General features: G+C 41.2%; 2 protein-coding genes across 7 annotated transcripts in view; both read left to right on the top strand.

The window, feature by feature from the left end:
• The window catches only part of SLC16A12 (solute carrier family 16 member 12), a 107,506-nt gene that overhangs the window by 67,355 nt on the left and 16,810 nt on the right, over window positions 1-23,341 (top strand). For 5 of the 6 annotated variants that reach the window (XM_043926339.1, XM_043926341.1, XM_043926340.1 and 2 more), the window contains one exon: window positions 18,380-18,628. In XM_043926339.1, the coding sequence (XP_043782274.1) occupies window positions 18,519-18,628 (110 nt within the window). In that variant the 5' untranslated portion in view covers window positions 18,380-18,518. Of the gene's footprint in view, window positions 1-11,845; window positions 11,999-18,379; window positions 18,629-23,341 lie in introns of those variants that run through there. The other variant, XM_043926337.1, reaches the window with a different exon arrangement.
• Window positions 3,542-3,901, top strand: LOC122709188 (ATP synthase subunit e, mitochondrial-like). Its single transcript, XM_043926342.1, has one exon. It carries the CDS (start codon window positions 3,638-3,640, stop codon window positions 3,848-3,850), a length of 213 nt encoding a protein of 70 aa, XP_043782277.1. The 5' UTR covers window positions 3,542-3,637; the 3' UTR covers window positions 3,851-3,901.

The following is a 23,341-nucleotide window of genomic DNA, read 5'->3' as shown; positions in this document are numbered from 1 at the left end:
GCCTCTCAGCAGCCCACATTCGTTTTTAGTCCCGCAAAAGCAAGAAGAGACGGCCAGCCTGGCAGTGAAGTTCTGTTTCCAGGTGTGGCCCTGCCCCACCATGTTCTGTGACATCTCTGTACTTGGGGCTCTGTAACCCAGATACTGGGAAGGCTGGTTAATCTAGTTTGACAGATTAATCTGGCTAAAAAGAACAAAACAATTTTTTTTAAAAAAAGAACAAACAAGAATGGGTGATTTCTTGTCCCTATTCCTCAAGCTCCCATCCAGAACTCTAGAACTGGGGGGTGTCTCGTTACTATTTACTGAGTCCTGTTCTCTCTCATGGAGAAGGCAATGGCACCCCACTCCAGTACTCTTGCCTGGAAAATCCCATGGATGGAGGAGCCTGGTAGGCTGCAGTCCATGGGGTCGCGAAGAGTTGGACACGACTGAGCGACTTCGCTTTCACTTTTCACTTCCATGCATTGGAGAAGGAAATGGCAACCCACTCCAGTGTTCTTTCCTGGAGAATCCCAGGGATGGGGGAGCCTGGTAGGCTGCAGTCCATGGGGTCGCGAAGAGTTGGACACGACTGAGCGACTTCGCTTTCACTTTTCACTTCCATGCATTGGAGAAGGAAATGGCAACCCACTCCAGTGTTCTTGCCTGGAGAATCCCAGGGATGGCGGAGCCTGGTAGGCTGCAGTCCATGGGGTCGCGAAGAGTTGGACACGACTGAACGACTTCGCTTTCACTTTTCACTTCCATGCATTGGAGAAGGAAATGGCAACCCACTCCAGTGTTCTTTCCTGGAGAATCCCAGGGATGGGGGAGCCTGGTAGGCTGCAGTCCATGGGGTCGCGAAGAGTTGGACACGACTGAGCGACTTCGCTTTCACTTTTCACTTTCATGCATTGGAGAAGGAAATGGCAACCCACTCCAGTGTTCTTGCCTGGAGAATCCCAGGGACGGGGGAGCCTGGTGGGCTGCCGTCTATGGGGTCGCACAGAGTCGGACACGACTGAAGCGACTCAGCAGCAGCAGCAGCAGCAGTTCTCTCTCAGGAACCATGCTAGCCACTGAAGCATTAAGGCTCCCTGCCCTCAGGGAGCTCACACTCTGAGTGCAGACCTGAGTTCTGCCTGCACACTTTTTTTTTTTTTTTCTATTTTTTTAATTGGAGGATAAGTGCTTTACAATATTTTGCTGGCCTCTGCCATACATCAACATGAATCAGCCACAGGTATACATGTGTCCCTTCCCTTCTGAACCCCTCTCCCACCCCATCCCACCCCTCTGGGTTGTCACAGAGCACTGTGTTGAACTCCCAGTGTCACACAGCAAATTCCTACTTGCTATCTATTTTGCATTTTTAATCATTTTATTTTTGGCTGCTCCACGCAGCTTGTGGGATCTTAGTTCCCCAACCAGGGATTGAACCCGTGCCCCATGCAATGGAAGCACCAAATCCTAACCAATGGACTGTCAGAGAAGTCCCTGCCTGCACTTTCTTTTCAACACTGGTTCTCTGTAACACTCTGTGACTTGAGGGGTTAACTTCCAGCCAACTGAAATATTTCACTCGGCTCCCCTCCCATGTCAACAACATGGCAGGGGCAATGATTACAGAGTGAGGAAAATGTTGTGGTAGAAGCAGGCAGCGCTGTTCTGCAATAAAAGCTTCTCTGTCAACTATCAAAACGGCTCTGTGAAATGCATCTCAAGCTCCACGTTTCTTCTCTGTAGCAAGAAGCCTCTGATAGAACATAATCTGATTTAATAATTCTGGATGCTGTGAAGAGTATAAAATTAGAATTAAAGAGTTCTGCAAGGTCACTGAGTTAGACACAAAAATTTCTTCCTTGAACCGCACAGATATTGAGCACCAGTTTTCTACCAGACATTGTGCTAAGTGCTGGAATATTCACAACATGTTATATTTTTTATCAAAGAGGGCTAGCTACAGCTCAGGCCTATCACTGCTTTTACTTGTATTTCCAAATAGGAGAGAAAAGAACTATATTTTTGCAGAAAATGGTTCCTGGGGGCAAGCTCCTGGTTATGAACTGCACTGTCAACAAACTGTTGGACTCCGGAGTAAGCATTTTTCTGATGTTGCCTAGAATCAGCGACTCTGGCTTAGGGACTGACAGGGTGAGAAAAAAGCTTGCTTTCTACTTTCTGCCTCCTATGAGTCACAAATTGTACCTTTTTCTCTTTTTCTGTAGTCCAAATACCATATAAATCACTCTGCTATTTATTCTACATCTTATGTAAGGTATTCCTATCCTCAAAGTCTCATAGACAATGTGGAAACATTGGCAGCTTTATTATCTAAGGTCAGTGTTTCAGTTTAGTGCCCAAAGGTCCTGACAAACATTCAAAAATTTCTGGTTGGAGTCAGTAATTATTTACTCCCGTGTTACCAGGATCTGTGTGAGGAATAAGCAGAGAGAAGCAGAAAAGAAAAGCAAAAGGAAAAAAAAAATGTAAAGCACTTTACTTTAGCCTTTAGTCTTTCTGCACTTAAGAATAATATATTTTTTTCACAGCATATGTGTAATTCATTGGGCAACATAAATAAATAAATCCATATGCATTAGGAGATATCCCTAAGACCCAGAGAGTCCACGTGGGAAAAAAACAAGTTGAGTCCTTGAGGCAGCGACTACACAAACCTGAGCAGGGTAGAGGAGGGGTTTCATTAATTCCCCTCCCACTTTCAGTCCTTTTTGGGGCTTGAGTTTGCCCTGGATAAAAGTCTGTAAGGATCAGCATTATGTAAGGATCAGCTGTAATGTTTTGCTCCATTGCCATAAAGGCTGTGCAGAAAAGTGCTGGAATTCCCTCACATCAGACCTGGAAGATGGCCATTTAATGCACATCCCCTAGGCCTGGGTGTTCAATGGGGCCTTGAGTCTTGGAGTGGGATGGAACAGACATTCAGTCCTTGGTTAGTGGGTATGATAAATATGTCCAGGGACTAGGAGAGAGGTCTCTGTTTACTAAGAAGATTATATTTCACTGTGCATGTGTGCTAAGTCGCTTAAGTCATATCTGACTCTGTGTGACCCTATGGACTGTAGCCCGCCAGGCTCCTCTGTCCATGGGATTCTCCAGAAAAGAATACTGGGGTGGGTTGCCATGCCCTCCTTCAGGGATCTTCCCAGCCCAGGGATCGAACCTGCATCTCTTATGTCTCCTGCATTGGCAGGCAGGTTCTTTACCACTTGCACCACCTGGGAAACCCATATTTCACTGTTCAGTTCAGTTCAGTCACTCAGTCATGTCTGACTCTTTCCGACCCTATGGACTGCAGCACACCAGGCCTCCCTGTCCATCACCAACTCCCAGAGCTTGCTCAACTCCTGTCCATCGAGTCGGTGATGCCATCCAACCATCTCATCCTCTGTTGTCCTCTTCTCCTCCTGCCTTCAATCTTTCCCGGCATCAGGGTCTTTGCCAATGAGTCAGTTCTTTGCATGAGGTGGCCAAAGTATTGGAGTTTCAGCTTCAGCATCAGTCCTTCCAATGAATATTCAGGACCGATTTCCTTTAGGTTGGACTGGTTTGATCATGCAGTCCAAGGGACTCTCAAGAGTCTTCTCCAATACCACAGTTCAAAAGCATCAATTCTGCGAGGGTCACGGACAAGATGGCTCCGCCGGTGCAGGTCTCTCCGCTCATCAAGCTTGGCCGTTACTCTGCCCTGTTCCTCGGCATGGCCTACGGCGCCAAGCGCTACAGTTACCTGACACCCCGGGCAGAAGAAGAGAGGAGGCTCACAGCCGAGGCGAAGAAGCCGGATGAGCAGAAGCGCATCGAGCGGGAGCTGGCGGAAGCCCAAGAGGATACCATATTGAAGTGAGCCTGCCCTTCTCCAGAGCAGTGTGGATGAATAAAGTTTTCTGTGCTCTGTGGAAAAAAAAAAGAAAAAAGGATCAATTCTTTGGCATTCAGCTTTCCTTATAGTTCAACTCTCACATCCATCTATGACTACTGAAAAAACTATAGCTTTGACTAGACGCACCTTTGTTGGCAAAGTAATGTCTCTGCTTTTTACTATGCTGTCAAGATTGGTCATAACTTTTCTTCCAAGGAGCAAGCATCTTTTAATTTCATGGCTTCACTCATCGTCTGCAATGATTTTGGAGCCCAAGAAAATAAAGTCTGTCACTGTTTCCATTGTTTCCCCATCTGTTTGCCATGAACTGATGGGACTGGATGCCATGATCTTAGTTTTTTTAATGTTTTTGAGTTTTAAGCCAGCTTTTTCACTCCCCTCTTTCGCTTTCATTAAGAGGCTCTTTAGTTCTTCTTCACCTTCTGCCATACATATTTCATACATATTTCACCGTAGCATTTAGCAAATATATGCCAGGCACTGTTCTAGGTGCTGGAGACACAAGATTGAACAAAACCGTGCTAGCTTCCACCAGCAGGTAGCTTGGAGGCCAAGTGGGGAGCAGCAGGATGCAGAGATTAAGACCACAAGCTTTGGACTCAGGGCAAGGCTGAATCTTGAATAGTTAGAGCATTTTTTATCTGTAAAATGGATATTTACAGCCCTTCACAGAGCTGAGATAAAGCTAAAATGAGATAACATATGGATAATAGTGAATTCAGAGCTTGGTGAATTAAGTACCCCAAATAGTAACTGTTGTTACTCTTATACTGTGTGACTTACTATCTGGCACTGGCGTCAGAGACTTGAACTCTTAAGTACTGGCTGGTTCCTCTGTGACTAGACTGTTTTGCTCTGGGTGTGTGTCCTTTGGAGAAAAGCTGGTTGTGATGAATATTCTTCATTTTCTAGTGGCAATGGTTGATTTTCTTGCTTGATGTCTGAAGATTAGAACTTTCTGATGAAGATGAACTGCTTTTCCTGTTTCTTTCAATTGAATTACCATTTTAAAACTAGTGATTGTTATTTATGCTTTTAATTTATTTCTTATGACTTGCTGGGCTTCTCTCTGGTGAAGGAAAAACTTATTCATTTATTAGACACTGATGAGCTCGTACTGTGCATCAGACGGTGTGTGTGTGTGTGTGTGTGTGTGTGTGTGTTGGAGTTAGAAGATGGTGGAGAAAATTTGGGGGAAAATAAGCAAGGACGACTTAAGGTAGCTTCTGTTCTGTGGAGTTAAAACAGTCCAGTGGTAGAGAGAGACATTAAATAGATAACAACACTGCATTTGATAAGGGCCAGGAAGGGTATGTGCCAAGAGCTCCAAGAGTCTGGGGAAGGGAGATAACTATTTTGAAGAGTGGGGGTGTGGTGGCAGCAGTTGAGGCAGGATGATAGATAAGTCTGGTGAGAAAGTGGGGAAGGAAGAAATTTGAAGGTAAGGAAGACAGCATGCAAGAAAATACTAAAGCTTGAGTATTTCAGTGGGTTGCAAGGAACTTATAGTATCATAAGAGAGGTGGGAGTGGCATGCAGGACTGGGAGTGAGGCTGATATTTGACTAAGTTCATGGTCATGTAGATGGGCTGAAGATGAGACGAGACAGTCCTCAGCCAACATGCTGTCATTGAGGACATTGAGTTTCCATGATCAGAAATAGTATCTCTCAGTTTTCCTCTTGTTTCTACAGAGATCGGAGTGAGTATCTAGGTAAGGAACTTCAAATGGGACACCCTAAGGGCTACAGTCTACTATTAAACAATACTTTCCCACTGTAGAAGCAATAATAGAGTTCATTTGGAAATCTTCTCTAGTGAGCTGTGGTGGGGTTGAGATTTGCGTCTATAATGACACAGATGTGAAAGAAATAACAACTTCTTTGTGGCTCAGCTGGTAAAGAATCCGCTTGCAATGCCCGAGACCTGGGCTCGATCCCTGTGTTGTGAAGATCCCCTGGAGAAGGGAAAGGCTATCCACTCCAGTATTATGGCCTGGAGAATTCCATGGACTGTATAGGGTTGCAAAAAGTCGGACACGACTGAGCAACTTTCACTTTTGTTGCTATAAAAAATAAAATTTCATCACAAGCCTCTGTGAAGGTGAGAGTGATGAGTTCATTTTGCTTTTTATGTCCTGTGTAAAAATCTGGTGCCTCTCCTCCAACTACGAAGGTTTTTCTCTTACGTTTTCTTCTGGATTTTTTTTTTAAATTTTGCATTCATGTTTAGATATGTTATTTTGAATTAGGTTTTATATATGGTGTGAGATAAGACTAGAGAGTCATTTTCTTCCCACATGAATTAACATGTGGGTTTATTTCTAGACTCTCTACTCTGTTCCACTAATCTAATATGCCAATATCACTCTTGGTTACTTTGGTTTTAGAGCAAGTCTTTGAAATCAGTTAGTGTAATTCTTCAAATTTTGTTCTATTTTTTAAAAAATTATTTAATATTTTTTAGGTTCTTTGCATTTCTGTATGAGTTTTAGAATCAGCTTGTCAGCTTGAAATAAGGCTGCTGATTGGGATTTCACTGAAACAACCCACTTGTATAGCTATGACATCTTCTCCGTCTTCCGTGGAATGAATTTGTTCACTCACGCTCTCTCTCTCAGGCCTTTGTAAGCTTCTCTTAGCTTTGTTTTGTAGTTTTTAATGAGCAAATGAGAGACTTTTCTGGTGGTTCAGTGGTTAAGATTCTGCATTCCCAATGCAGGGGACCTGGGTTTAATCCTTGGTCAGGGAACTAGTTGTCTGAGGAGGCCTTACAAATAGCTGAGAAGAGAAGTGAAAGGCAAAGGAGAAAGGGAAAGTTATACCCAATTGAATGCAGAGTTCCAGAGACTATCAAGGAGAGATAAGAAAGCCTTCCTAAGTGAACAATGCAAAGAAATAGAGGAAAACAATAAAATGGGAAAGACTAGAAATCTCTTTAAGAAAATTGGAGATACCAAGGGAACATTTCATACAAAGATGAGCACAATAAAGGACAGAAACAGCAAGGACCTAACAGAAGCAGAAGAGATTATGAAGATATGGCAAGAATACACAGAAGAACTGTACAAAAAAGGTCTTAATGACCCAGATAACCACAATGGGGTAGTCGCTCACCTAGAGCCAGACATCCTGAAGTATGAAGTCAAGTGAGCCTTAGGAAGTATTACTGCAAACAAAGCTAAAGGAGATGATGGAATTCCAGCTGAGCTATCAAATCCTAAAAGATGGTGCTGTTAAAGTGCTGCACTCCACATGCCAGCAAATTTGGGAAACTCAGCAGTGGCCACAGGACAGGAAAAGGTCAGTTTTCATTCCAATCCCAAAGAAGGGCAATGCCAAAGAATGTTCAAACTACCACCCAATTGCACTCATCTCACACGCTAGCAAAGTAATGCTCAAAATTCTCCAAGCCAGACTTCAGCAATACGTGAATGGAGAAATGCCAGATGTACAAGCTGAATTTAGAAAAGGCAGAGGAACCAGAGATCAAATTGCCAACATCAGTTTGATCATAGAAAAAGCAAAGGAATTTTTTAAAAAAATCTGCTTCATTGGCTACACTAAAGCCTTTGTGTGGATCACAACAAACTATGGGAGATGGGAATACCAGACCACCTTACCTGTCTCCTGAGAAACCTATATGCAAGTCAAGAAGCAACAGTTAAGAACCAGACATGGAACAACAGACTGGTTCCAAATTGGGAAGGGAGTACATCAAGACTGTATATTGTCACCCTATTTATTTAACTTATATGCGGAGTGCATCATGTGAAATGCTAGACTGGATGACTCATAAGCTGGAATCAAGATTGCCAGGAGGAATATCAACAACCTCAGATATGCAGATGATACCACTCTAAAGGCAGGAAGTGAAGAGGAACTGAAGAGCCCCTTGATGAAGGTGAAAGAGAGTGAAAACACTGGCTTAAAACACAACATTCAAAAACTAAGATCATAGTATCCTGTCTCATCACTTCATGGCAAATAGGGAAAAAGTGGAAACAGTGACAGATTTTCTTTTCTTGGGCTCCAAAATCACTGCGGACCATGACTGCAGCCATGAAATTAAAAGATGCTTGCTCCTTGGAAGAAAAGCTATGACAAACCTAAACAGTGTGTTAAAAAGCAGAGACATCACTTTGCCAACAAAGGTCCGTCTAGTCAAAGCTATAGTTTTTCCAGTAGTCATGTACAGATGTGAGAATTGGACCATAAAGTAGACTGAGCACCGAAGAACTGATGCTTTTGAACTGTGGTGTTGGAGAAGACTTTTGAGAGTCCCTTGGACTGCAAAGAGATCCAACCAGTCCATTCTGAAGGAAATCAGTCCTGAATATTCATTGGAAGGACTGATGTTGAAGCTGAAGCTCCAGTACTTTGACCACCTGTTATAAAGAGCTGACTCATTGGAAAAGAGCCTGATGCTGGGAAAGATTGAGGGCAAGAGGAGAAGGGAGGGGACGGAGGATGAGATGGTTAGATAGCATCATTGACTCAATGGACGTGAGTTTAAACGAACTCTGGGAGATAGTGATGGACAGAGAAGCCTGGCGTGCTACAGTTCATGGTGCTGCAAAGAGTCAGACATGACTTGGCGACTGTACAGTAACAACAGCAATGAGCAAATAATGCATACATTTGTTAAAATTATTCCTACGCATCTCATGGCTTTTGATGAAATATAATGTAAGGCAGTACTTTAAAATTCCAATTTCTAACTGTTCACTATAAAATTGTGCACAAGCCCCCATGTCCTTGTCTCTTGAAGTTAAATACTGACTCAGGATTTAATGATTGGTACATGTAAAGATGCAGAAACAAAGAATAGCTGTTGGGCTGGGAAACTGGTAACAATTTAGACTATAAATCCACCATATAATAGAATCATCAAATTATGTAGATAAAGGGCTGGCACACATTCCTAAGTTGTTTTACAGGAAGCGGACCCCCACCAGATGAAAATTGCTGGCCACCAGACCAGATTGACCTAGATTGGTTGAAACTAGAAGGCTGATGATGTTTGAAACTTCACCATGATGCCAACCAATCCAAGAACTGTCCACAAGTTGATCGTGCTCTGCTCCTTGAACACTATAAGACTCCTTACTACCCCCTCCAGGGTGGGACACACAGTCTTGAGGGCATTAGCCTACTGTGCTGCCCTTTGCCTGGCAAAACAATAAGAGCTATTCTTTTCTATTTAACCTAAAACCCCACTCTCATGTTTCTATTTGGCATGGGTGAATGGAGGCTGAGTTTCAGCAACAACTACTAATATATAGAAATGTATTTGACTAAAAAGAAAAAATAATAAATTTCAGTTCACCAAAAGTAATAGTTTCTGCTCTTCAAAACTGAACCATTCAGAAATTAATGGGAAAGCCACAGGATAAGAAAAAATATTTCCAATACAAATGTCTACAAAAGAAAATACAAATAATTCTTGTATCTCAAGATAAAAACTCAATTAAAAATGAGCATGCTGTTTGAACAGAAACATCACAGAAGATATATAAATAGTTAATAAAACATGAAAAAATGGTTAATATCAACAGTAGTCAGAAAAGTACAAATTAAAGCTACAATGAGTCTGCATTACACACTGGAGTTCTAATATGTGTGCTGTGCCAAGTCACTTCAGTCATGTCTGACTCTTGGTGACCCCAAGACTCCTCTGGGAGCATGGGATTTTCCAGGCAGGAACACTGGAGTGAGTTGTCATGCCCTCCTCAGAGCTCTAATATATTACTGGTAATATTACACAGCTATGTCAAAAAACAGTCTGGCAGTTTCTTCTAAGTTTAAATATACACTTACAGTATGACTCAGCATTTCATTCCTAGGTATTTACTCCAGAAAATTAAAACATATGTCCACAAAGGACTTGTATACAGATGTTCACAGACACTTTATTCATGATGGTCTAAAATTGAAAATAACCCTAATGTCCATCAACAGATAAATAAACTGTAATATATTCATAAAACAGATTACTATTCAGCAATAAAAAATGAGTTGGGTGCAGATATGCACAGCAACGTGAATGAATATCAAAATATCATAAGTGAAAGAAGCCAGAAGCAAAATAGTCCATATTGTGCGATTCCATCTTTATGAAAATATTGACTGGCAAAACTCATCTTTATCAACAAAGAGCAAACCTGTGTTAACACGGTGCTGAGGTTGGTGGAGAATGACTGCAAAGGAGCATGAGAAAATGTTTGAGGTGATGAAAGTGTTCTATATCTTGATTATGGTGGTTGTGGTTACATGAGTACACTTGTCAAATGTCATCAAAATGTAGGCGTAAAATGGTTATGTTTTACTGTATGTAAACTATACCTCAATCTAAAAAAGTTTCTAACAGGTTTTCCCATTTAGAATAACCTCTTTCAGGACTTCCCTATTAGTCCAGTGGTTAAGACTCTGTACTTCCACTATTGGGGGTGGCAGATTTGATTCCTAGTCCAGGAAGTTCCATGGTCTTCCCAAGTGGTGCAGTGGAAAAGAATGTGCCTGCCAACATAGGGCACGAAAAAGACACAGGTTCAATCCCTGGGTTGGGAAGATCCCCTAAAGTAGGAAATAGCAGCCCACTCCAGTATTTTTGCTTGGAAAATTCCATGGACAGAGGAGTCCGGTGGGCCCAAGCCACGGGGTCACAAAGAGTCAGACACAAGTGAGCGTACACACATACGCACACAGGTAAGTTCCACATGCCACTCACAGTGGCAAAAAAAAAAAAAAAAAAAAATTCCCCTTCCTTTCTTGGCATAGGCTTCTACTGTCCCTTCCTGTGTGGTGGGAACTTCCCCTGCAACACACTCCTGTGACTTCTTGTTTACAGATGGATTTATTCTGGATGGAATCCATTTCCTTGTTTCCCACAGTAAAAAAACAACAAGCATCGTCTACCAGGTATCTTAGATGTTGGGGGAGAGACACTTAACAATCAGTCAACTGGTTTAAAGTCTAGACATCAGTAATTTGATGGCTTATTTTTATAGGTTAGGGACCAGTGACAGGAAGTGAATCACCCAGTGTCATGCAGCTAAGTAGTGTCACTCAGACCCAGTGGTCTCAAATCCCACTCTTGATATCTTTCTGCCACACACCTTTACCTCTCTTAAGGCAGGAAACCAATTTTAAAAGTACGGATACTACTGAAAGTTAAGACATTGGAAGTAAGAAAGGTTTGAGGAAGAATAATGGAAAGTTAGAAACTACCCAAATAAGTGCCTTTTCTCTTTAACTATAAGAAATGTGCAGTTGTTCCAGTGATAGAAGGGATCGCTTCAGAAAACTTTACTGAGGGCAACGTGAGAGATTTGCCCTACAAACGGAGTGCTTTATTTGAAGGTGATTGACTGTCAGCAAGAATTCTTTGCAAATGATTAGATTTTTGAAAGTAAAGTGGACAAAGTGAAATGGAACATATATCCCAACCTGCATTGTTTAAGGAGTGATCTTAGAGGAACATCATGATATAGAGCCTCTTTTGTTTCAATTCTTTTTTTCTGAAGCCAGAATGAAATGCAGAATGCAATTATATCTTAGTGGTTGGATGTCAAAATGAAATAAATGGAAGGCTGCTTGGAAAAATGAAGAATTGCCTGATGGAAATGTACTTTCTTTGCTTATAGTTTTAGGTATGCTCTTAACTCAATAAAGACATTTCCATTATATTTGTGTCATATCAGGTGGGTTAATTATTTACAAGAAGCTCAGGCTAATATTCCAGGGGAACCAGGGACTGCTCCAAAGTTTCTAGGAAACTAGGTTAGCTTTGTTTAACCTGTGCATCTCTTCTGAATACATATAAATCTGCTACATGACTTGTTTTGAAAGAGACTCACGTGTTGTTTTGTGAGCAGCCGCATACTCCTCAGTTAACCCTGTGGTTAACCTCTCTCCTCAACCCACCCCCACCCCCCCACTTCCCTTGGTCTTGGTCACTCACTCACATGAACGAGTGCTTAAGCTTTACCGTGGCTTGTGGACACAAATGCCCAATAACAGTTTGGAAGTCTGGAGGGCAGATGGGCAAGTGCACTGTCTAAACTCTACCAGAGCTCCTTATCTCCATTTCAATTCAGATACAGTCTTGTCAGGTGAGTGCCTTTGCTTCTGTGAGCTTCGGTTTCATCATCATGGAAGAGGGAAAATTGTGCCCATCTCTGAGACTTGTGAGGCTCCAGAGTGACTATTCATGAGGCACTATTAATAGTCTCACATACTGATGCTTTCAGAGAGGTCCTTTCTTCCCACCCTGGGACCCTGTGAGGAGGTTCCATGGTCTGTGGTTTTGCCCAGCTTGACTCTAACCAACAGTCCTTTGCTTACTATACTGTTATTTACCTTTTTAATTTGGATTTATGCAATTATATTTTTAGAGAGACACTCACCAGTTAGTTCTTAACTTATAAGATGTGGGAACGCCAAAGAGAGGATGTCTAATTGAAACAAATGAAAATGGAATCATCTGGGGATAGCAGGGGCAAGGTAAAAATTAATGATGTTTGATATCTTTGTAAGGAAATGGGACATTTTATTTTGCCAGGGGCTGTTACCTTCCCTGTGTCTTCTACGGGATAATCACCTAATTTTTACTGTACAGCATCAATAAATGATACAGTTATTTTTAGTCCTAGAGAAACTATACAAAAGAGATTTTTGTGTTCATATTTACACTGCAGGAGTAACCTGAAATATTTCAGAAAATTATATATATTATGGGATTGAATGCAGTTTTAAAAATTAATCATTAGCACATGGACTATACAGTCCATGGAATTCTCCAGGCCAGAATACTGGGTACCCTTTATTACCCAGAGTGGGTAACCATTCCCTTCTCCAGGGGATCTTCCCAACCCGGGGATTGAACCCAGGTCTCCTGCATTACAGGTGGATTCTTTACCAGCTGAGCCACCAGGGAAGCCCAACTTAATGATACCATCCTCCTACATTTCTTTCTGTATAGTCTTCCCACTCCATATGACACTTACAAGTATACAACTCTTATAGAAATTTTGCATGGCTTCCCTCACATTTTACACACAATTCTAGAGTTCTCTTTTTGTTTTAACATTGTATCATAACTGTTTTCCCATATTACAGTATTATCTTTTTGTTTATAATTATAAAGCATTGTCTCCTGTCCCATTTGTTTAATGTGTCATGATTCTCCAGACACTTCCCAGTTGTCAAGCATTTACATTGTTTTGATTTTATATGTTATTCATAGCACAGCTATTATTGTTTTCTCATAGTGTTTAGCTTCTCTTGAGTTGTTTTCTTAGGCTAACTTCCCAGAACTGAGATTACTCTTCAAAGAATATGAATAACTTTCTAATTCTTGATCTGTTGCACTGTGCTGCTTTCCAAAGAGCTATTGCATCGCACTGCCTGTCTCGAAATGTTTCAACTGTGCTGGGCAGCACAGATGTCTCACACAGGCCATTTATGGGTAGATGGATCCATAATCTTACATTGGAAGACAATTTAACCTTGGGGACTATTTTAATGGAAAACCCTAGGAAGAGGCTAGGATTATACCAAGGCAGACGTTTCTAAGCTCTGGCTTTTTCACTTGTACAACTGATTCTGTCATTTCATGACACCTAATTGTGTCCAGTTTGTGAGTTATTACATTGTGTGCATTTGTAGGCAAGTGTTGGTAGAATCTCGAATGCTAGTCCTATTGAAAGTGCCAGAGAGCTAGACATAAAGCATTCCACAAACACGATACAGATGTGGCTGTTCAAGAAACTTTGATTTATAGCAACACAGAACAGGCAGAAGTGGAAGATTTTATTGCCTCCAGGGACCCAGCAGGTGTTGTACATGAGTGAAACAGCACAGAGATTGGGCAGTACAGGAGGTCAGGGGAGGCTGGAGGGGGATATACAGGCCTTATCCAAAGGAGCAGTGCCATTCTTCACTCCAGCTGATGGCTGCCACGGATGAATGCCAGATCAACATCTTCAGTGCTCTAAGTTTTTCAAGACAGTTTGGGGCTCTGGATTTTTAGGTTTCTTAATAGATACAGCTGCTATAACAAAAATATCACAGACTGGGTTGCCTAAACAACAAATTGTTAGTTCTCATAGTTCTGCAGGCTGGAAATTCCAAGAGCAAGGAGCTGGCATATTCAGGGTCTGGTGAGAACCCTCTTCCTGGGTCATGTTTTTACTGTGACATCATATGGCAGAAGGGACAAAAGAGCTCTTTGGGGTCTCTTTTAAGAGGGCACTAATCCCATTCTGTAAGAGTGGGGCCCTCATGACCTAATCATTTCCCAAAGGTCCCCATCTCCAAATATCATCCCATTGGAGAGTTCCCTGGCTGATTAAGTCAGTGACCTTAGGCATGTCAGGGGAATGCCAATGGTACCATTTAAAGAGCTCTATCTCTAGCTGCATCAGGCTGTAATTAATGTCATCCTACTGGTGTGCCTTCAGCAAGAATTACATGCATTTGATTAAATAAAAGTGTATATGAATTTACATCAAGGAGTGATGAAAGGTGGTGGAAACAGTGTCAGGCATTGTTAGGAAAAGTCTGATTCATATTCCATTTTTGCTGCTTGATAGTGTTAATAATAGTTAGGGAAATTACTGACTCTCTCTAGTCTGAGCTGCTATATATTTAAAATAGGGATAATAATACCCACCATCTATGGTTATTGTGGGCTCCCCAGATGGCTCAGATGGTAAAGAATCCCCCTGCAATGCAGGAGACCTGGGTTCCATCCCCGGGTGGGGAAGATCCCATGGAGAAGAGCGTGGCTACCCACTCCAGTATTCTTACCTGGAGAATTCCATGGACAGAGGAACATGGCAGGCTACAGTCCATGGGGTCACAAACAGTTGGACACAATTTCCAAATCAGGAAAGGAGTACGTCAAGACTGTATATTATCACCCTGCTTATTTAACTTATATTCAGAGTACATCATGCGAAATGCCAGGCTGGATGAAGCACAAGCTGGAATCAAGATTGCTGGGAGAAATATCAATAACCTCAGATACACAGACGACACTACCCTTATGGCAGAAAGTGAAGAAGAACTAGAGCCTCTTGATGAAAGTGAAAGAGGAGAGTGAAAAGTTGGCTTAAAGCTCAACATTCAGAAAACTAAGATAATGACTTCCGGTCCCATCACTTTATGGCAAATAGATGGGGAAACAGTGGAAACACTGAGAGACTTTATTTTTTTGGCCTCCAAAATCAGTGCAGATGGTGACTGCAGCCATGAAATTAAAAGACGCTTGCTCCTTGGAAGAAAAGCTATGACCATCCTAGATAGCATATTAAAAAGCAGAGACATTACTAACAAAGGTCCATCTAGTCAAAGCTATGGTTTTTCCAGTAGTCATGTATGGATGTGAGAGTTGGACTATAAAGAAAGCTGAGCACTGAAGAATTGGTGCTTTTGAACTGTGGTGTTGGAGAAGACTCTTGAGAGTCCCTTGGACTGCAAGGAGATCCAACCAGTCCATCCTAAAGGAAATCAGTCCTGAATATTCATTGGAAGGACTGATGTTGAAGCTGAAACTCCAATACTTTGGCCACCTGATGTGAAGAACCACCTCATTTGAAAAGACCCTGATGCTGGGAAAGATTGAAGGCAGGAGGAGAAGGGGATGACAGAGAATGAGATGGTTGGATGGCATCACCGACATGATGGACATGAGTTTGAGTAAGCTCTGGAAGTTGGTGATGGATAGGGAAGCCTGGCATGCTGCAGTCCATGGAGTTGCAAAGAGTCAGACATGACTGAGCGACTGAACTGAACTGAACTAAACAATACTTTCACTTTTCACTTTCACTGCCCCCAGCCCAGTGATTAGCAATATTAGCATTTCAGATAATAATTTTGACTTTCTGTCAATCAGTAGACTGAATATTTGTACCAATGCTGCTCTTCTAGTATTTCTGAAGATTTATCCTCTCCAGCTGTTCACTCCATCTCCTCTGTCTGTCTCCCCACATTCACAGGATGGCTAATTAAGATGAAGGAGGGACCCTTCTGAGTCTCGAAAATGAGCAAATTTAAGAGGTCTATCTACATGGAGTCACTCTTGTCTTGGGCTCACTATCTTTGTTCTGCATTTGCTCTTTGAACTCAAAGACTGCCAATTTGTTCCCATAGCTTCAAAGAGGCATGCTTGCAAGATTTTACTGTGTGCCATTTTCTTGAGGAAGTCGTGATTTTAAAGTAAAATTAAAATTTAAATTGGTTTGTCTATAATTTATCAGGTGGTGCATGGTCTGTGTTCACCAAACAATACATGCTTGGTCATACTTGACATAATGTTTCATATAATTAATATTACTTAAAATATTACTTAAAATTCTACCCAAAATTGGTGATTGGCTCAATCCAATGGAAAAATCACCTGTTAAAACTGTGTTCTCTACTGGAGGCTCAACAAGGGGAAAATCTGCTTCCAAGCTCACTTGGCATGGTGGCAGAATTAATTTCCTTTCTGTTGTAGGACAGAGAGCTTTAGCTTTTTGCTGTCACTTTAGCTTTTGGGGCTGTCCTCAGATGCCATAGGCTGTCTATGGTTCCCTGCCACGTGGCCCTCCCCGTGGCAGCATGTAACATGGCAGCTTCCTTTTTTAAGGCCCGTGAAAGAGCAAGAGCGATTCAGCTAGCAAGAGTGAGGCTTCTTAAAAAAAAAAAGACTATTAGATATAACATGTATTTTTAAAAATATTTATTGATTTCTTTATGACTCTGCTGGGTCTTCGTTGCTGCATGGGCTTTTGTCTAATCGTGGCGAGTGGGGGCTACTCTCTATCTGCATTGTAGTGATCTTTGTTGCAGAACATGGGCTCTATGGCTCAAGGGCTTCAATAGTTGTGGCTCATGGGCTTAGTTGTTCTGTGGCATGTGGAATCTTCCCAGACCATTGATTGAACCTGCATCTTCTGCATTGGCAGGCGGATTCTTTATTACTGAGCCATCAGGGAAGCCCAAGTCTGAGTCTCACTCAGCATGAACTAATTACCCCTGTCCCATCACATGTGCCATATTCTGGTGAGAAGGGAATCATAGGTCCTGCCGAAATGCAAGGCAAGGGATTACACAAAGAACAGAGCAGCAGGAGCTGAGACCATCGGGATGCCTTAGAAGCTCCCCAAGGAGATGTGTGTATGTCTTGCTCGCCACCGAATCTTTGGTGTCCAGAAAAATGCCTTACATATATTAGATACTCCATAAGTGTCAGTAGTTGAATTAATGAATTAATGTTGCAGATACTATTTCTTTGAATCATGCATTGCTAATTTCCTCCCCCACCCAAGTCTATGGTTTACCTTTTGATTGTATTTATTACATGTTTTGATGTATATAAATGTTAAATTTTAATTTACACAAATCAACAAAAGTTTCCCTTAATTTGCTGATATCACTTTACATCTCAGGGAGTCCTTTTCCCACCCAAAGATCAGATAAATGTTTGCCTGTATTTTCACCTAGATTTTAAATTACTTTTTTTCCCATGCAATTCTGATCTATCTAGAAAGTCAAAAATTAAATGGAGAGTTATAACAGGATGTAGCAAATAATCCTTTTTTTCCATCCATCCCTCTTTGCTACCTTATTTAGTTTTATTGAATTATTATGAACTAGTTTCTGGGCTTTCTATTCTGTTTCATTATTTTTCATTCTCGCTTCAGTTTTTTCCATCTAAGAATTATAGCATTCTTGGTCAGAAATGCCAAAGCAGTTACTGTCAGAATCATTCAGTATAATAATTAAGACATAGCTTAAGCTGTTGAAAGACTCCAGCATAGAGAGCCGGCATGGTAACCCACTCAGTATTCTCGCCTGGAGAATCCCGTGGACAGAGGAACCTGGCGGGCTACAGTCCATGGGGTAGCAGAGAGTCAACACAACGGAAGCCACTTAGGACAGCACAGCGCAAATCCAGCTGAGGCATATTTACCTTTGGCATAATAGTGAGTAGGTGAAACCCAGAGCTGGAGAGGCACCTCTTCCCCACAGAGTCGTTTGAGTACCCAGGCTCATCCTGTCCCGAAGCTCTGCCAGCCCCCAGGGCAATGTCCAGACATGTATGGTTGGAGCTGTCTCATCTCCTCATCCATGTTCCAGTCTGTAGGAAAGAAGTGGCGCGTGTCTTGAGACATCCTTTACCTTTGAGTTGAGCAACCAGAAGTGGCATGTATTATTTTGCTCACATCCCTTTAGTCTAACTAAACCATGTTGCCACATCTACCTTCAAGGTATGGAAAATAGTTTAAACAGCTATCCTAGATTTGACTTGAAAGTTGAGAGGATCTGTTATTAAAAAGAAGATGAGGGATGGGTTCCAAGAACAACCAATGGTCTTTGCTGCAGTCCAGTTTTCATAGTCACAAATACTCATATTTAAGAGGAAGGTAATAATCATTTTCAGCAAGTGAAAAACTATCTTTGGATATGGCAATGAAATGCAGATATGTCCTGATTTTTTATTTTAGATGGCCAGTAACCCATGTGCCAGGTAGCACTCTATGCCAATCTTGAATGCCAACAGGAAGTCACTGGACGGCAAACCTTTCCAAGATCATAACTGGGCTGTTGGAGTAACTTGGAAAAGAAGAAAAAGGAATTGAAAGCATGGCAAAAGTCAACAGAGCTCGGTCTACCTCCCCTCCTGATGGAGGCTGGGGCTGGATGATTGTGGCTGGCTGTTTCCTCGTTACCATCTGCACCCGAGCAGTAACCAGGTAGGTGGGACTTTCTTCTTGATTTATTATTATGATCTGGCTTGTCTTTTTTCCTAACTCAGCTTCATTCTATCTCTGAATCTGTCATTGTGAAAATAAATGTGTATATGTGTGTTATGTGTGTGTGTGTTTCCTTTGACTGCTCAGATATCTTCTTCTTTGCAAGGAATGTCATTTTCTGACACTTAGAAGTCCTGGATAGTGATCTCTTTTTATAATATCTGACCAATAAACGTGGGGTTTTAGGGCATTTTTGACTAAATATCATGGCTATTGCCAGACATTTATTTTCATAAGCAGTTCATCCCACAAAGGATAAATATATAAGCTCAAAATAGCCACGAGAACCTCTCAGCTCACCAGAATACCAAGCCATGGGAAGCTTAAAGCCTAAAATTGAAATTCTTTTTCTTTTTGCACTTGGCTGTGGTAGTGGAGGCTGAACTCTAGGTTGAAGGAGAGAAACAGCACAAATGCAGGGATTCTCTCATCTCTTTTGGTCATGGGTCCTCTTTTTCTTTTACTCAAGGACATAGTGTTGAATATACTTGCATTAAATGCCCATACACTGAGATGCATTCATCTCATTTACATTTGGAATAAATATACACTTGAAATCTGCATGTGCCAGCTCTTTGCTCTAGAGGTGCCTTTGTTCAGACTGAACTCTCTTCTCTGGCAACTCTCCCTAGGCTGCTCTACATGACTTTACTTGATGGCATCATCCATAAAAGCATCGATGTGTTCCCCATAACAAACAGATAATGCAGGAAAGAAGCAGTGTTTGTTTTTGCTACAATAAGGTTTTGTTATGTGTCATCATAAACTTTAAATTTATTTAAAATAATGTGATGGTTGAGTCTGATTTTTCTCCCATCTATTTTATGGATCCTGTGTTCTGGGAGTGAGGAGGTCATAGAGTTAAAAGGAATCTTTCATCTTGGTTCTTCCATGTGGAACTTTCATCATTCATTTAAGCATTTCGTCAATAGTTTATCTATTTTATATATAATTTGATGAGAGGAAAGTTCTGGAAGTGAGCTTGGTGCTTTATAAGAAGGGCGGCAGGAAATTAAAAAAGAGGCTTGTGGCTGGCAGCACAGACTTGTCTTCAGAGGTTCCTGGGAGAGGCTGAGAGTAGGGTCCTTGAGCAGAATAAGCTTGGAGGAGAAAAGTATGATGCACCAGGAGGCAGCCAAGAGAACTGCAGACAGAGGCGAGGAGAACAGCCTACACGGGGGGCTGTCAGTTCAGAGGATCAGTGCCTATTGGGCAGTTAATTCATTTTTCCACCTTTTTCAAGTTTTATTAAGAAATAATCAACCATAGTCACGATATAAGTTCAAGGCATACATATTGATGATTTTTTATTGAAGTATGTTTCATTTACAGTGTTGTGTTAGTTTCTGGCGTACAGCAAAGTGAAAGTGTTAGTCACTCGGTTGTGTTCGATTTTGTGACCCCATGAACTGTAGCCCGCCAGTCTCCTCTGTCCATGGGATTCTCCTGGCAAGACTACTGGAGTGGGTTGCCATTTCCTTCTCCAGGGGATCTTCCCCACCCAGGGATCGAACCTGTGTTGCAGTGTTGCAGGCAGACTCTTTACCAACTGAGCCACCAGGGAAGCCTATTCTTTTCCATTTTGGTTTATTACAAGATATTGAATGTAGTTCCCTGTGCTATACAGTTGGACCTTATTGTTTATCTATTTTATATATAATAGTTTATTTATTTTTATATAATAGTTTATAAACATGATGATTTGATTTACATATATTATAGGTTCAGCTAACATCCATCTTCTCATATAACTACACTGAAAAAGAAAGAAAGAAGAAAAGAGAAAAAACATTTCTCCTGAAGAGAACACTTAGAATGTATTCTTTTAACATCTTTCCTGTATATCATACCATGGTGTCAGCTGTAGTCATATTGTACATGACATCCCTACTACTTATTTATCTCATAACTGGAAGTTTGTATTTTTGACCACCTTCCACCAGTCCCCTTTCCCCCACCCTCTGTCTCTGGTAACCAGAAGTCTGATCTCTTTTTATATGAGTTTGGTTATTGCTTTAGATTTCATATATGAGTAAGATCATACAGTATTTGTCTTTCTCTGTTTAACTTATTTCACTTAGCAGAATACCTTCAAAGCCCTTTCATATTGTTGCAAAGTGGTAGGATTTCCTTGTATTTTTTCCTGGCTGAATAATATTCCATTGTATATACACACCACATCCTCTTTATCCATTTACCCATCTGTGTCTTGGCGATTATAAATCACTCTGCTGTGAGCATGGGGACACAGATATCTTTTCTCGTTAGGGCTCTCATTTTCTTTGGATCTATTCCCAGCAGTGGGATTGTTGGATCCCATACTGTTTTCTATGGTGGCTGTACCAATTTACAGTCCCCTCAACAATGCACAAGGGTTACCTCACTGAAAAATAGGTACTTAAGATTTCATATAGATGAATCCATAATGTATTTAAAGTGTTTTTATTGATGAACATTTATATTGTCTCCTGGCTTTTGCTTTACAAATAATGCTACCATTATAACCTACCATTTAAAAATCATATTTCACTCTTGCCTTGTAACTGGTGATGCTTTTTTACATAGAAAATTTATAAAAAGCTTAAGGTTGTGCAGGCTTGCTTGTTATTTGCTCCCTGTGGTTGTTAATGTGCATTGATTACCTGTTTTTGCTTCAAGATGTCTTATTACCAAACACATTATCTATGCTAATAAATTCATTTCATTGTGGAATTACGTGACATTCTATTAGTAACTTGAAAGATTGAATTGGAGTTGATACTTGAAAAGCAATGTTTGTTTAATGGAAACCCCTAGCTCTGAGACCTATTTTTCTCAAATTCTTCTGGGGCTAAATTAATTAATTGCAATAGATGTCTAGAGTCCTGTGAAACTGTGAAGTTCTTATAGCAACAGCTCAATTCCTGTAAATAATTGCTCATGTTACCTGAGCACTTACTCTGTGTTTGTTGGCATTATTCCAAACAAATTTTCATTGATTAAGTAATTTAATCCTTATAATAACACACAGAGGTTGAATAATGTGTCCAAATCACATGGTGAGTAAGTGACAGTGCTTTTAACCACTGGACTGCACTGCCCAGTAGATTACTTACTGTGCTGACTTAGTGGATAACTTCATCAACCAGGAATGAAAAGTCTTTACCAAATATCAGATGTTGTCAGCTTCCAGTTCTCCAGGAGCCAGAGAAGAATTTTATAGCACAGTGACAAGATAGAGGCAGCGAGTATGTTGACCCTTTGAGAGAAAGTATCTTTGAGAATGATACAGCAAACACCGCTTGGATGCTATCCTGAACAAAACCTACTAAACCCTGGAGGCTGTTCAGGGTTGTTAGCTATGACAGCACAATCTAATCCAGTCTGACTGAAACAGTCTTGCTTCTCCAAATGCTTAATTTATAGATGAGGAAATCATGACCCTGAGAGATTTAGAAGCTTTATTGGAACTCTCAGTATGGGAATCAGAGATCAGAAACCAGTTCTGCTGACATCTGTCAGATGCCCAAATATTCCAAGGGTCAGCAAAAATAATTTGGGGTGAGAAGCACCTGTGCTGCCAATAAAATTTGTTTTCTTTAAGGTCATGCCTGTGTTTGCTTGTGTGTGTGCTCAGTCCCGTCTGACTCTTTGTGACCTCACGGGCTATAGCCCTCCAGGCTCCTCTGTCCATGGGATTTTCTGGGCAAGAATACTGGAGTGGGTTGCCATTTCCGCCTCCAGGGGATCTTCCCCACCCAGGGATTGAACCTGCGTCTCCTGAGTCTTCTGCATTGGCAGGCAGATTCTTTACCTTTGAGCCAGGGAAGCCCCTTTCATGGAGACTTCCTGATTCTCAAGTCACCACTCCCAGTGGAGCAAAAATGAGATTAATTCCTCAACTGAATATCCATTGAGCTTTAGGTTTATTTATATATTTTATATTTCTGCAATATGTGCTTTCATCATTGTGCATCACCCCTCTTGGTGGCCTCTCAATTCTTAAGAGGCAGACACCTCTGGCACCAAAACTTGGGTGAAGCCTGTCAAAAGCCAATATGCATGCCTATGATTCTCAGCTTCTGGAAAAATCTGAGCCTAAGTACCTTTCTTCTTGTCTGCTATTCTTCCTCATTCAAAAAATATTTATAGAGAGAATTCCCTGGTGCTCTAGTGGTTAGGACTCCTAGTTTTCACTGTTTGTGTTTAGAAGGCATGAATCATAAAACTTTACCATCTAAAAAGTTCCATGGTCCATTCCTTTTGGAGAACAAAGGAAAGGACAACAATAACCCCTCTCATATTTCATAAAAGTCACAGTCATTCAGAAGCCTGTGTATGTAGTTATTAAATTTTACCTCTGACAAGCCTACTCACATGTTTAGACAAGAATCTCAAGTGTTACTTTTGAATTTTGCATGCCAACAGTTTGATAGGACTAATCATATCAGTTGGAAAAAAAGCATCAAACAGAAAACAAAATGACAGTAGAACAAGATCTAAAAAAGTCACAAGAGACAAACATAGCCCCACAGATACTAAATTTCCCAAAACTATTTAGTGGAGAGAAGACACATCCACAAGTGCTGATCCTAATTTATCCTCTGCACATCAAACTCTACCCCAGCACCTTTGGGACTTAGAATTTAGCATGCTATCCCATCCCTTTTCTCT

Source organism: Cervus elaphus, chromosome 15 (genome assembly GCF_910594005.1).
Source record: "Cervus elaphus chromosome 15, mCerEla1.1, whole genome shotgun sequence".
Classification (NCBI taxonomy): Eukaryota; Metazoa; Chordata; class Mammalia; order Artiodactyla; family Cervidae; genus Cervus; species Cervus elaphus.
This window is presented reverse-complemented; position numbering and strand designations above follow the sequence as displayed.

Excerpts from the sequence above, each read along its gene's own strand:
- LOC122709188 (XM_043926342.1), top strand. The coding sequence starts at position 3,638 with ATGGCTCCGCCGGTGCAGGTCTCTCCGCTCATCAAGCTTGGCCGTTAC.